The 14,546-nt window shown below is 40.1% G+C and overlaps 1 protein-coding gene across 9 annotated transcripts in view; it reads right to left on the bottom strand.

Annotated features, from left to right (window-relative positions):
- dab2ipb (DAB2 interacting protein b) overlaps nucleotides 1–14,546 on the bottom strand; it is a 132,779-nt gene that overhangs the window by 37,168 nt on the left and 81,065 nt on the right. For all 9 annotated transcript variants that reach the window (XM_061060797.1, XM_061060798.1, XM_061060800.1 and 6 more), the window contains 2 exons: nucleotides 3,665–3,818; nucleotides 1,950–2,048 (listed from right to left, as the gene is read on the bottom strand). In XM_061060797.1, coding sequence (XP_060916780.1) covers nucleotides 1,950–2,048; nucleotides 3,665–3,818 — 253 coding nt within the window. The remainder of the gene's footprint in view (nucleotides 1–1,949; nucleotides 2,049–3,664; nucleotides 3,819–14,546) is intronic.

Below are 14,546 nucleotides of genomic sequence, written 5' to 3'. Positions count from 1 at the left end.
AATTGATTTTGCAAAGAGTGGGGCATATTTTTGGCCCATTATTCAGAGGGCCTTGAAAACTGCGTCAGTGGATGAAGAGGGGGAAGGATGAACTAATAATTACATTGTAAGGATGATACCTAGAGCTTCTCATAATTACAAAGACGCCACTGGATGTTTGAAATACTGCTTACTATGTTTGAGAAAGCTTGATAATATCTGGATGTTTTTCACATTTTAGACAAATACACTCTATGCAATGGGACGTAGTTTGTTAAAATGTTTCATGTATTTTTGAGTCTCTGCTTATTAAATCAAACCCCTGTATGAAGTCTTTAACTACTCTTAAAATACAGGAGGGAGGAGGAGTGAATATGTCTACAATTAGAGGATATCTAGGTCATTTCATCAGAGGAGGTGGAAGTTTTGCTTCTCCATTTTTAGAAAAACTTGTTCAAAGGGCCTTCCTATAGTCTGACTGTATGTCTCTACATGAAGCATCTACATTCTCACATTTCTTTTGCTGCATGAAGCCTGTTTTTCTTTGCTGTATTGTTCCTCAGATGATCAGTAATAGGAGATAGGATTTTAGTCTTGGTGTTTTCCTCGAATTGCAAGGACCTGGATGCAAGGTGGGGCAGTGGTTAGCGCTGTTGTCTCACAGCGAGAAGGTTCCTGGTTTGAATCCCTGTCGGACAATGCGAGTGTGGCTGGTTGTCTGTCTCTATATGCCCTGTGATTGTCTGGCATACAGTCCAGGGTGTACCCCGCCTCTTGCTCAATGACAGCAGCGATTGGCTCCAGCCCCCCCCGTGATCCCGAACGGGAAAAGCGGTATCGATAAAAGATTTTCTACCGTAAATGAAGGTGCTCTATACCATACACCAGAAATAAGACTTTTAGTTATGCATACCTTTTCATGCACACGGAAATGTGTTTGCCCACAAGGATGATCCCCCTGTAAATGACCTATTATCATAATTACCGGTAATTATCCTCTTACACAGGAGCTGAGTTGTGCAGGCTTAGCATTTTACACCAGCTCGATTCATTCCCATTGATTTTTTTATCTCTGGCGGATGGGTGCTTCTATGTCCTTTATTATTCCACATATTTCCATATAAGCCTAACTTCCTCTTAAAAACACCAGCAGCATTATAGAGACTTTAGGGTGTGGCCTTGGATGCTAATATTGACCTGAAATCCACTGAGTCAAACAGGTTGCGTCATGTGTTTTTGTCTGTTTGATGTTTTACTCATTCATACCCATTAACACGTGTTTACATTGATTTCACATGGATAGGTTATCTTTTTGTTGGGTCTTTTCTGTTTTAATATGTGAGAAGTTATTGTTAAGGCAGTTTTACAGTAATTAAATTAGCAGTGGTAAGGTTTGGAATCTGATTCATCTATTCAGAACAAGCTTAGAGAGTTCCTTATCTGATTCAAACAATTTAAGTATCAGTTTCCAGTTTCTCTGTTTGTCAAAAACTCTGCCCTTCCTCTAATATCTCAAATTCACACCACAAGGGAACTTTCCCCTCATCCAAGTCATGATAATTGGCTAATTTGCTAAATAATGACACATGAAGGAGCAAAGATGCTATGAGATCAAGATTATTTTCTTTGTTTGACATGTTTTCCACCCTCTGTCTGTTACATCTGTGTTTGTAAAGATCACAGATGGTGTCAGCCTTGCAGGGAAAAGGATTCAGTGGAGCTGTGATATTCTTCCCACAGCCTTTGTGTCCTCTGCTCCTGATGTTTAGGAGCACAGCTGGATGCAAACACATCAGATTGCATTGGTGTATGCACAACAGTTGCACAATGACAACACTGTATATGTCACTGTCTTTACACTAATCAGCGTTGGTATGCGTGGTTTGTAATTGGGACACTCATATATGAACTTATCAGCGCTGATTACAACACACCGTCTCGTCCCACCTACGGTGTATTTACATATTTACCTTGTTGGGTTGTACCGCTCTCCGCAGATTCTCCATCCATTTGTCTCTCTCGGCTGATGAACGACAGGAAAAACATTTGCTTCCTGTGGAGGTGGTGACCTACCGCCATGACAAACACAGAGAGAGAGTGAGAGAGAGAGAGAGAGAGAGAGAGAGAGAGAGAATTGATCAAACCTTGTGCATAGCAATGAGGAAGCATAAGTGGAACAGACAGTTTTTGCTAAACTTAGCTCATAAAAACCACTTTGTCTCTGACGGATAAGAAGCTTATGAAAAATACACACACACACAAACACAGAGGAGGGATATAAGGAGAGCGGAGATGACTCGGCAGTGCTGAGGAACAACTGAATGGTGTGAATGGAGAGGGGAGATGGATGACTGTTTTGGCAGCCTGGGTGATGACTGGATGATAAAAAATGCAGAGTGGGACAGAAAGGGAACGAGGGATCAAAAAAAAAGGGAAAAAAAAGCCAGTGATGTATTGAGCCGGATAATAGAGATTGGGGAAAATTTTGCCTTTCTACAATAGACACTACAGGATTCAAGTATTCATCAACTTCTCTCCCCTTAAGGCTACCAAAGGCTCCATAGGCTAACACTGCAGCTGTAAATGAGTGTTTGTTTGTTCACACCTGACTGTTAGGCTATTTACACGGACACAGTCCTTCAAATTTCAGGGCGGGGGGGTGTCTGCAAAGCTAGGACGTGATATTCAGAGAAAAATAAAATTGAATAACACAATATCCAAGATGGCGGGCGAAGCAAAGTCAGACACTTTGGAAAAGAACATAGTGACAGGCAGAAAAGAGAGAAGCTGCGCTATTACGTGCAGAAAAATCACATGGTCGCTCACTGGTGGCCTAATATGAATGTGAGTAATTGTTCTTTTATGTCAATCATTTTCTGCTGTTTTTTTTAAGAACAAAGATTTGAGAGAAAATAATTTAGGGAGAAAAGTGGCAATGAAAATAACCATTAGTCAGAGAAGAAAAGTTGCATAAAACCCTGATTGTTTTTTTCATCTGCAGCTGCGGGGTTAAGGAGAGCAGTAGGAGCTGAGCTGTTTTAACTGTAGGTCTGATCAGACGGCAGAGTTTTTGAGTTAATGCATCGAGTGACCACTCCATCAATCAACCTTTCGCAGAAGCAAACAAAGCATTGATGAGAGAGTTTGAACAGTTGACTTGTGCTTGAATCGTTTCAGTCAAAAGAAGAATGGAGGAATGTTAAAAAGTAGAACATTATTCATTACCATAAAAAAAACGAGAGTTGACGGCACATTGTTTGACCTAGGAATAAAAGTTAAGTTACAGAGATGTATTTTCTCTAAAGAAGTCAAGGAGCCATCAGAAACACTCCTAAACTACAGCATCATCAGGTCTCGACAGTGCCAATGTTAATGTTAATATATTACTTTATTTTGTCATAATTTCATGAAGTAAGAGCATTATTGGAACAGTTTCAGCACTCTGTAATGTCGGGACATGACTCCCAAATACATATAAGATCATACAAATTTTAAAATACAGCAGAGTGGGGCTTTAAATGTGCAAGAAATGAACAAGAGTTTTACTTTTGGAGCGTTTGATGTCTGAAAAAACTCTTGCTATGATGGACAGGGTGAGTCGTAGGGATGTTTCAACTATGGAGACACAGCATGAGGATTTGTATTTTATTATAATGTATGTATATGTGTGTGTGTACCGCCTCACCTCAAAGCAGTAGTCCTGCCCGAGGATGCTGCTGTGAACAGGTTTGATGATAACCTCGTCCTCCATGCTTAGATCCAGGGCTTCCACAGCACTACTGGGGCTGAGCAATGACTCATGGGAGCGAGACTCCTTCAGCCTTGGCATCAGATGAGATCTAAGAGTGGAGAAGAAAAAGAAAAAAAAAGTACTGAGTCACTCTGCAGTTTGAGTAGAGGAAGGGAGAGACAGAAAGAAAGAGAGACGGAGCATATGCAGAGCGTGTATAAGCGAGCATTCATGGTGAGTGTGTAGAAAAGAGTGCGAGGATGACGAAGAGAGGATGCTTCACTTTTTTTTTTTAGCTTCAAAGAAAGCGAGTGCTCAACATGACAACTCTTTATCAACACATGTTCATGCATCTGATTCTGCGATGCTTTGCTAATGGGTGCTTTCATGAGCTCTCATTTACAGATTGAAACATCAATGAATGACTAAAAAAGCACAGAAGATCTGAGTCAAGCTGCAGTGCAAACTGCTGCAGTGGAAACACAACAACCAGGAAGTAATTCAAATCATTGATCATCACTAATGGTCAAGCTTAAACTATTTGCATGATTTCAACATCACACATCAAACAAACACTGTCAACTCCTCTCAGCAGCAGATGAGAGTGCACTTTATGAAGTTCAATATTTGACAAAGACAACACTGAATCTTCATTCACGGACACATCCATCCAGAGAAGATTGGGAGTCAAAGTAAAGAGCTTTCCGATGTTTGTTGTACTTGCTGTCACTGTGTTTTAAGAAGAGTTAGTGACCAGGAAAAGAGCAAATCAAGCGTATCCATGCAGACACTGTGAACACATCGAAATCCCTTTAGAGCTGAATGAATCATACTTTCAAATCATTATGTTATTGGATCATCAAATAGTTGGTTCTGTTCATTGTCAGGATATTGGGAGAAATGTCAAGAGTTTACAAAAAGTTATAAACCTGCAATATGTTTTGTTTTGTACACAAAACGCAGACATTCAGTTCACTGTCATAGAGGACTGAAAAAAACCTTAAAAACAACATGTTGGGGCTCCTGTAGCCTAGTGGTTATATCGCACACCTTATGTGCAATCCTCTTTCTTTGAACAGTCAAACATATCTGTCAACGGAAATCTTTTTTTGGAAACAGTAAATAAAGGTTGTTTCTGCACCATTCTTTATTTGAATAACTATGTCCGACACCTACCCGGGCAGCAAAGGTTTCTGGCATTAAAAATAAGATAGAAATGGTCAATCTTTATTCTGATTGTCTCATAATGACACATCAATATTTATTCATAACTAGTTAATAAAAACCTGACAGGAGCTTCAATCTTGTAATTAATGAAGCTTCTCTTAACAGGGTGCGATCTAATGTAGGCAATACACCGCCAATTGAAAAATGAGTAAAACAAGCTTACTTCAAAAACTCTATTCACCTCCAGCGTAAAGCTCTCCTGACACTTTATAATATCCATGGGAAGTTCAAGACAACATTTCATTAAGTGGATTTCACCAATTGTTTTTTTAAAGTTATAATTACAGCATCAAACATCAGCACTTTGTTTCCTGTCTTTCTATTGCCGTCAGAATTACCCCAGTCCCAGCCAGCCCTCACTGTGATAAGAGGATGAAAAGCTAAATACGCTAGCAAGGGATGTGAGCAGCGACCGGCGGATACACAAACATCAATTCCTGACACTTAGACAGTGGCAGGACTAGGGAGATGGGGGTCAACGTCTGGTGTAATGACTGGGAACATTCTGTTAATAGTGCCCTCTATGGACGGCTTACAGACTAATCCCATGTATGTGAGTAGGCCCTCTGAGTGTGCGTACTGTCCATCTCTTGTGCTACACCAAGAGCTTTTCAGGAAAAAAAAATGCAGCAGCCGTAATGACAGATTAGCAACCACATGCAGCCCTTTGATCAGTCCGCCAGCTTTGTTGTCCAATCTACGGTCCAATGTGGAGTGGATAATGATCCTCTCAAGTTCCCACACACACACACACACACACACACACACACACACACACACGGGGAAGGGAAGGGAAAGGATAATGACATCCTCTGAAATAAAGAGAAACAAAAAACTGATGCGCAAATGCCACAATATTAGAATCCAGTTTTAAGAGCTGCTAGCCTTTCCAAAGCACAGCTGCAGGGGAAGTGTGTTTGCAGCTAGCTCTGCTTTCTGATTGGCCGGCTGGGTACCGGGCAGAGTAGAGAGCGAGTCAAGAGAGCCGGGAGGAGGGGAAACATGTTTTTTTTTCCCCCTACAGGGATGTGCTATTAGAGGCAAGAAGAGATAAGAACTAGCTGTGTGAACCATAGTCCATCCTGCAAGATAATGTTTCTATTTCTCACAAACAAACCAGACAATGACACAATCACATGGCATTCATTTAACTACTTGTGAGATACAAATACATAATGTTAATCCATTACTATTCGGAAACATCTTTGGTGCTTTCTCCTGCAAAAATGAGCTGCAGCTAGAGTTTCCTCTGAAGTCATTCTGTGCATGTTTGAAGAGAAATTACCACAAGAAGAGGAATGTATCTTCAAAGAGAAATATGTTCTATTCCTCCATTATGATTCCTTTTTTCACTCTGCATAAGATATTAGAACATTAGTGTCAGTAGAAATGGTGGGAGACTGAAAGTATGAATTGATGAATAATAATGCTGCCTGTCATCTGTACGGCGCTGTATTCAATTGTGCTGTAACGTGTAATTTACAGCCTATTGTGGGCCACTTTGTAACCATGACAGTGAAAGAGTGTCTAGCGTGTGATATGTGCTCGTAACTTGTGTGTCACCAAGTCTGACACATTGTTCGTGTCAGCCGCAGCAAATAACAACTGATATTAAAAGCAGGGCTTGCTAAATTTGTGGTTCCCTCCCCCTCAACATCATCTATTCTCAGCAAACGTCCTTCTTCGTCCTTGACAATCCTCCATTTTTCTGCCTCTTACTTCCTCCCTGTCCTGTTATTCTCTTATTCACTGTTTACCTGTGGTAGCTAGGGATAGTTTATCTTCTGGGATTCTTCAGGCTCTCTGTCAGAACATATTTTATACGTCAACATATTTCCATCGTTCTATTTTACTCTTCCAGTGTTCTGTTTCTCTTTCCCTCTGTTTATACTCTCTTCTCTTGGTAACCAATCAATGTACCCCTCGTTTTCTTCTGGGCTTCACTCGGGCCACATAAATACTGGAGTAACACATGCCTTTGATAGTTGAGACACTTCCAGTGGCTCCTACACATACAGCGAAGTGTATAAAGCCCTGTAGTAAAATACATAATTGAAAAGGTCAAGGCATAAAGAACAGGCTGTGATGACTTTGTCAGAAGAGGAAGTAGAAACGAGCACTTCTCATAATGGAGCTTGGCTGAAAGTTTTGGTTGTATGAGAGCAAAACATTTGAGAAACACATAAGTGTATCTCTAGAGCAGCGATACTTGAACAAGCAGTTCTTTTGTGTCACTTTGTGGCTCTTTAAGTCCTACTTGAAAAAAAAAAAATAATAATCTCCCAAAAAAGATTTTAAAGGAAATATTGCTAACAGATTATTTATAGCAAGTCAAACCAATCAATTACAGCGTTTCAAAACTTGGTTGTGCCGCCAATGTATATTCACGGCTGCCCAAGTATAAGTATTTTTTTAATCAGTATATTATTATATGACATGCGCATGCAAGAGAGAGAGCTGGAGCGAGAGAACGAAAGAGGCAAATCAGCAGGTATTCCCTCCACTGAATGCACCAATTGAGTTGTGATGTCTCTTGTTCAAACTGAAGCGTATCTAGCCTTCATGTCAATATTTTTCTGCAGCTGCTTGCTGCCGATGCCGTCCTGCATTGAAGCTCATGATAACTGTCATCATCAACAAGCCTCAACACTAGCGGATCACCTGATGTGATAACGGAATACTGACTGAAACACTTCAGTAATAACTGAAGTAACTGGTAATCTTATTTTAGCGTCTTTAGCTGACTGCTTATGAATATTGTCAAAAAAGCAGAAACACACAAAAAAGAAAGCTGTGTAATAAGGCGGGGCAACACGCTGTGAGAAGGTGCAGAGTGCAAGTGTGTGTAGAGAAGAGAATGAAGAGAATGGAAGGGAATTAAGATGAGAAGATTAAAATAATTTGTGACACAAATTACAATAATGTAGAGAATAAATCACGATTAATATAAAAACGCAAACCTAACACACCTAATATTAAAACATCACCTAACCGGGTGATACTCAAACTTGAATTGAGTATCTCAGACTTAACCTAAAATAAACGGGTATGATTCAACAATTGATGATAGTTGATTAGCTATCCCTTACATAAAAAATAAAAAAAACACCTTGATAGCTGGTAGTTCACTTTTTAGGAACTTGTGCCTCTGCACCAGGCCAGATCCTATCAGCACAGACTGAGCTCTTTATGCCCAATACCCAGCTCAGGTTCAATACAAACTAAGTTAGGAGTAAGTTCAGAGCAGAGTAATGGATTCTGAGTGTGTCTGGGCTGCGCCAAGTCTGCTTTGTTTCTGCATCCTGTAAGAACAGTTCATCTGATAGCCTTTCTGGGATCTGATATAGTCTAAAACCTTGGGCCCATAAAGGCGTCAGAGCACTTAAGACTTTTTAAACACTGCCTTGCTGGCTGGCTGGTACGACCACAAGGGATTCATGTACTGCAACTCCTAATAACAGTGCCTTGAAAATGTACATCCAACTGGGTTTACATGTACAACAACAGCACGCTGTAATGCATGTGAAGAGGTATTAATCTGCACATGGGAAACAAAACTCCTTCTGTGGTGTGACGACATGCAAAATAACCTTAAAGCTTCTGACATAACTTTAAACAACTCTCCTCAAGATAGGCCTCCAGTTAATGCTAACGCTGAGCAGTCTGATGTTAAGTCTTCTTGCCGACAGTGTTTACTGTGGTCGCCGCCCTACACAGTGTTTACACAGCATTTAGCTTTGCTGTTAGAACAACATTTAGAACATCTAATATGCTTTCCACTTGGAGACTGGCACTGCAATTACTTGCTATTAATGCTCCCAACCAAACAGACACATTAGACCTGTGAACCAGTCGGCATACAAATGAAGACATAGCATTGGCAATCTTGAGGACTTTAGCTGTTGTTCATGTGGATGTTAGATGTAGTGGTTACCAAACTTCTTCTTATGCTCTCCTACAGATGCCAACACAACCTTGTTGGCTTTGTTTCCATTATTGACAATATCATGAAGACTTCTAATAAAACAAGTCAATGATTGTAATTCTATCAGCGTTTTGCTTGGAGAAAGCTGAAAGGAAACAGCTGGCTTAGAGAGTGGACATATAACAAATGCAGAAGCTTCCTGTGAGAGAAAATGATGGATGTGCTTCTCCTAACTTGATCCTTGTGAAAAGCAGGTCATTACATTTTTGAAATATATAACTTGTATCCGGCAAAGAAAATGTACAAACATTCTAATAAACATGAATGCAGACACATTCACTGATAATGAGTCTTGTTCATTTGGTTAATTTTAGTACAGTGTTACTATTTTGGGCTACCTTGGTGAAATAGAGTTTAGTTATATCTGACTTAGGACAGGTTAAAGTTTTGTTTTATTCTGCAGTGAAGTTTGAGGATTCTGAAAATAACTTCAGAACAGCAGTAAGTGTTGATTAAGACCTTCTGGCCTGGTATTGCAAGTGCTCTGCCATGAGCCAACAACCAAGAAATCCCCCTCTAATTTGAAAGCATCTATACATTACAGAATTTTAAATAAGATAACAACAGCCTGACAGGATAAGTAACACATTGGTTTCTGATCTCCTTTAAATGTTACAAGAAGGTTGAGCAGAAATGTTGAAAACTGTAGATTAACAACCATGTGAGATATTTTTCGCAAGAACGGCAGCACAGTGGTTGAAGTTATTTGTAACAGTGTACTGAAGGTGAGGTTGCAGCACACTGAGTTTTCATAATATTCATATCCCTGTGGAGTCTCAAAGTTCATCAACTGATCCTCACACCTGGCTCAGCTTGTAGTCTGGGCTCAAACTAGCCAGCAACAACAACCACTCTCGAGCACATGTGTCTGAACACCAACATCAAAGTGGGACAAATCACAGTAAAACATGAATTACATACTAACTGCTAACACCTAACAAGCTTGATTATGAAACACATGGACTGCAGAGACAGGCAATCAGACAAATAAGCTATTGTTCCTGCATTGAGCTGTCACATAATAAAGTGTCCATTATGCCCACTGCGTTGGCTCTGACTCAGCGGAAAGGACCAGGGGCCGTGATGAAACAATTACGTGTCTGTCACATTGCAGGGTACTCTGTCACAGGCTTGATCACTTATCTGATCCGAGCACATGTGGTTGGTCTCTCTGTGCTTGGTGAGAAGAAAGTGGCAGTATCAGATCAAAAAGCAAGTTAAACTTACCACAGGTGAATGTCTAAATTTTCTGCTTCTACAGGTCCCGATTTGCATGTTAATATTATTCACATTATTATCAAGCTATATGAGGACAATTTTGTTTGTAGAAAAATTGTCTATAAGAAGTGTTCATATTTTCTTGGTTTCAAAAGTAAGTCGATGCAAAAGTGACTTACACCTGCATTCTTTTTAATGGCCAGCAAGGGGCACCTCTGTTGATTGCAATTTGATTTCATAGCTATCCATGACAACTTTACCGTACTTCTAACTCAAAATGTTACCTCAGTAGATGCTTTTTAATGTATGGTCTAAATTGAAAATGAATTATGTTCACAAGTCACTTCTACATTTAGCTGTCAACCAGCATGGAAATATTACAAAACTGTTCATTACATTGTACGGCAAAGCTGTCTGATATAGTCACTTCTGGTTTAAAAAACAAAAACGATGGCGACTGCGAAAAAAAAAGGTCAAACTCAAGGCCTTAAGATAGAGAATTATAAAATGAATGGGTGATGTCACAGTGGCTACTAGCACTTCTTTTATGCACTCTTTGGGTTTGGGTTTACCTGTTTTCCTGCATTAGCCTGCCATCTGTCGATTGCCATCTAAACTGGAGAGAACAGTTGGTTGATGGGTGGCAAGAGAATACCGACAATAATACAAACGTCTGGCCGATAGCGAGAGACAGAAAGAAAAGTAGTCAGTAGGAGGCAAGGGAAAGAGATGAGGGGGATCCTGTCAGATGGTGCTGGTGCAGAACGCTGGATGTGCGAGCTGAACCGCTGACATGTGGCAACAGGCCTCAGAGCCCAAACACCAATAAGGGGAGGTCAAAAAAAAAAAAGTCCAGTGAACAGAACAGCAGAGCAAACCTCATTCTCTGTTGAAGTTCGACACACTGTAGAGAAAGACAGACCTCTGGGGACAGAGCGTATGTTTTTAGGATTTGATTGAGTGAAGGGCAGCTTATGTGACAGCTATACTATTATTCCCATTGTATACGGCCTTGAGAGGAAAATTTCCACACTTAGACTGATACTCTTAATCAAAAACCATCCACTCTGCCCATCCATCCATGACCATCTTTGAGTCCTGATTGGCTTTGCCATGCAGCTAGGAAAGTGCTTACAATGAAAACACGACTATGTGCATTTAAACAGATGGGTAAAAACAGATGAGTGGGCACAGTCAAGGATGAGTTGATGCATATCCAGTGCATTAGCGCTTTACAGCAACCTGTGCTGGTTGATGGCGTCGGCTTTTGAGGCTCAAACACCGCCAGTGGTCTAATGCACACAAGACAAAAGAAGAGATTATACTGGGGAAGATGGTGAGAAACACACTGCCCAGGGCATCTCAAAGCTTTGGTGTGACCGCTTTTGTTAGCACTATAGATGGGAGCACACGTCATCTTAAGTATAGAAGGAATAGCTCTGTACAAACAAAGACTGCCTTTCATTTACAGGCAGGAAGGAAGCTTTTAAAGGCAAGCATGAGACACAAGCAAAGCAAAGCACGGCCCTTCCCACTTTACACTTAAGAAGGGGGGAGCTGGCTTTAACACTTAGTATCCAAATGATTAGCTACTCTAGGCTCCTTTTAAGGTGTCTGCAGGGATGCCTGACTCAAAGAACTGGCAGATATTCTACAATATGGGAAAAGTTGGCTAGGATCAGGTGGCAGGAGAACAACTGTTGGGAGAGCTAACGCAGCAACCAAGCCAGGCTGTCTGCTAACACACACACGCATGCAGGCACAGCTTATTTACAGTGAGAGCGTAGCTTTCCTGCTAGGGCTGGAAGGTAATTCAGTGTAACATCTGCTAGGACACTCACTGCAGGAGGGAATACGGAGCGCTGAACTGGCTGGGATTTGGTTCTCTGAGGTCATCGTGTTGAGTAGAAGGGAACGGAACAGCTGGCCGAGAAATTCAACCAACCACTGTGGGACTAAGGGAGATGATGCGAGCAGCTGCAGAGCACAACATGCAAATTACCTGTGATGATCTGCATGGACTGTGGGGTTTTATTGGGATGATTTCCTAAGTAGAAATGCATGCGAAGCTCCATAAGATGTGACCCATGTGGTGCAATTGTCAAACTCAGGCTAATCCTGTTCCCAGGGAAGAGTCAAGAGTCAAAGGGTTATGATAGCATATTATGTAGCTCCTACAGTAAAATGAGCTTTGTAACATTAAAACGACTGTTCATGGATCTAATCACAGTAATTACATGTGTGCAGCCAAAACACCACAAGGACAGAGAATGTATAATGAGGTCAAAAGTCAATGAATGACTCCTTAAGTAGCAACTCTGGTCAGAGGGCAAAGTCCAAATGTCATACTAATGACTAATGGCTTTCCCAAAATTGGCCGCTGCCCTGTGATCGGAATATTGATTTAAATAATGCACTTTATGGGTCATGTGGTTGCAGTACAAAACGTGATTGAATATGGCTTTACAAGAATACGCTGTTTGTTTTTGTCACACAGCCTCGTGGAATGTTCTGTCTCATGACTTCATGTCCAAATCGCCTATTGTGACTCGTCACCCCCACACATTCACATAAAAGTGGAATCCCCCAAGCAGTAACAACACTCACTCACACAAAGGACCCTGTTAGAAAATGGTAGGTACACTAGAAACACATTTTTGATAACATAAAAAATTTGACAAAATAAATATCAAAACAAATTATTCCTTGGACATAGAGCCATCTTTTGAACAAATATAAATCCTTGTTCAAAACACAAAGAATTGAGTTTCATTGTCTTTGTATATTTGATCCGACCAAATGTCATTATCTGTTCCCATTTAGTGGTTTTTCAGGTACAGCCTTAAAATAAAAAGCCCATCAATTATTGGAACCTCTTTCAAAACAACCTTTGCTATCATCTTTATTTTCGCCCTACCAGATTTTATTTTATTTTTTTAAATCTAACTAAACCTCCAAACACAGGAAACCCTTCTCCTTAGTGCATTTCATACAAACATCTTAAAAATCACTATTATATTTAATCAATTTAGCTGATTTAAAAAAAAAACGTATCTACTTATACTGCAGTAATTTCAGTCGAGTAATAGTAGATTCAGTGTGGACCCCAGGACAGACTGACCTGATCCTAAAGTTATACTATAAGTATTCATTTGAGCCTGGGAATGAGTTAAGTCATTGGCCAATTATTGATTTTTTCACACAGGCAAAATTAAATTAACCCAAATCAATACAATGATTACTGTATAGATTTTTGCTTATTACCATTGTTTATTTTGAAAAAGTGCAAATCAAATGTGTCTTTTGATAACATGTTTTTAACACAAGTACAATCATTACAGTGTGTCCTTGTATTCTTTGAAACTATGAGAATATTTTTCATCTTAACGGCTGAGATAAATTTTTGCAGAATAGGTGCTTGATGATGGCTGGTTACCCTTTAGAATGTGTTTGTGATAATTATGTGCTTTAAAACACCAGCCAACTCGTCCACATGGAAACTGCAGATGAATATCCTTGACAGGTTAAAGCGGATTCATTTTTTGAAACCTCAGAAAACAGCATTCGCAAGAAAAAGAAACATCCTTTTCTTTTGGCTTTGAAATTCAAAGAACCTTTGACCACCATTTCCGTTCTCATTAATTCTGCACTAAAATACCTCTGCAGAGGGAAGATTGGAAGCAGTGGTAGAAGAAGGCAAAATAATAGAGCTATCACCAAAGTAAGACAGGGGGATAATGAAAGTGTTGGCTTAATTGGGCCAATGTCTGCCCAATTAACAACCTTATCATTTGGCTTCGGGCCATTGAGCAATCCTTAACTGTTAAACCCTGAAGGGCAGCGAGGTGTCAGAGTGGTTTGAGAGTCTGTCCCTCAACATTAAGAAGCTGACCTTAATAGAGAAGAGAAGGGGGGAATAATAATGTCCTTACATGAATCATTGAAGTATAACACTATTAATAAAATTATAGGTTACACATATTACTGAACCCCCCGCCATACCACAGCCAAACAGAACATTATTTGTTTTGAACCTTTACATTTCCTGTCCCTTATAAGCCATTATTTATTTGTACTAAGTGCTGTGAAAATATTAGTCTGCTTTAACCACAAAGCTACAATAATAGTCTATTAGGAGAAAGACAGTCACATATCTGAGGTAATGACTCAGCCTTGACCATGAGGCTGAGAATACTTAAGGCACGCCAAGGTCGCAGATATGGTGTGTGCATCAGTGCTCATGTCCCAAAGAGTGTTTATAGGTTCACATACTTGTGTTTGTGTCTCTTTGAAAGACAAATGCACACCAAACTGCATGGAAACCATGCAGAATTGGGATGAAAATATACATTAGTTGCAATCAGAAAAAGGTTTTCCTTTTGAACTCTTGCATAACTGGTGCTTGGG

Source organism: Labrus mixtus, chromosome 17 (assembly GCF_963584025.1).
Source record: "Labrus mixtus chromosome 17, fLabMix1.1, whole genome shotgun sequence".
In the NCBI taxonomy this organism is placed as follows: domain Eukaryota; kingdom Metazoa; phylum Chordata; class Actinopteri; order Labriformes; family Labridae; genus Labrus; species Labrus mixtus.
Note: the sequence above shows the minus strand (reverse complement) of the source record. Positions and strands in the feature narration are given on the sequence as shown.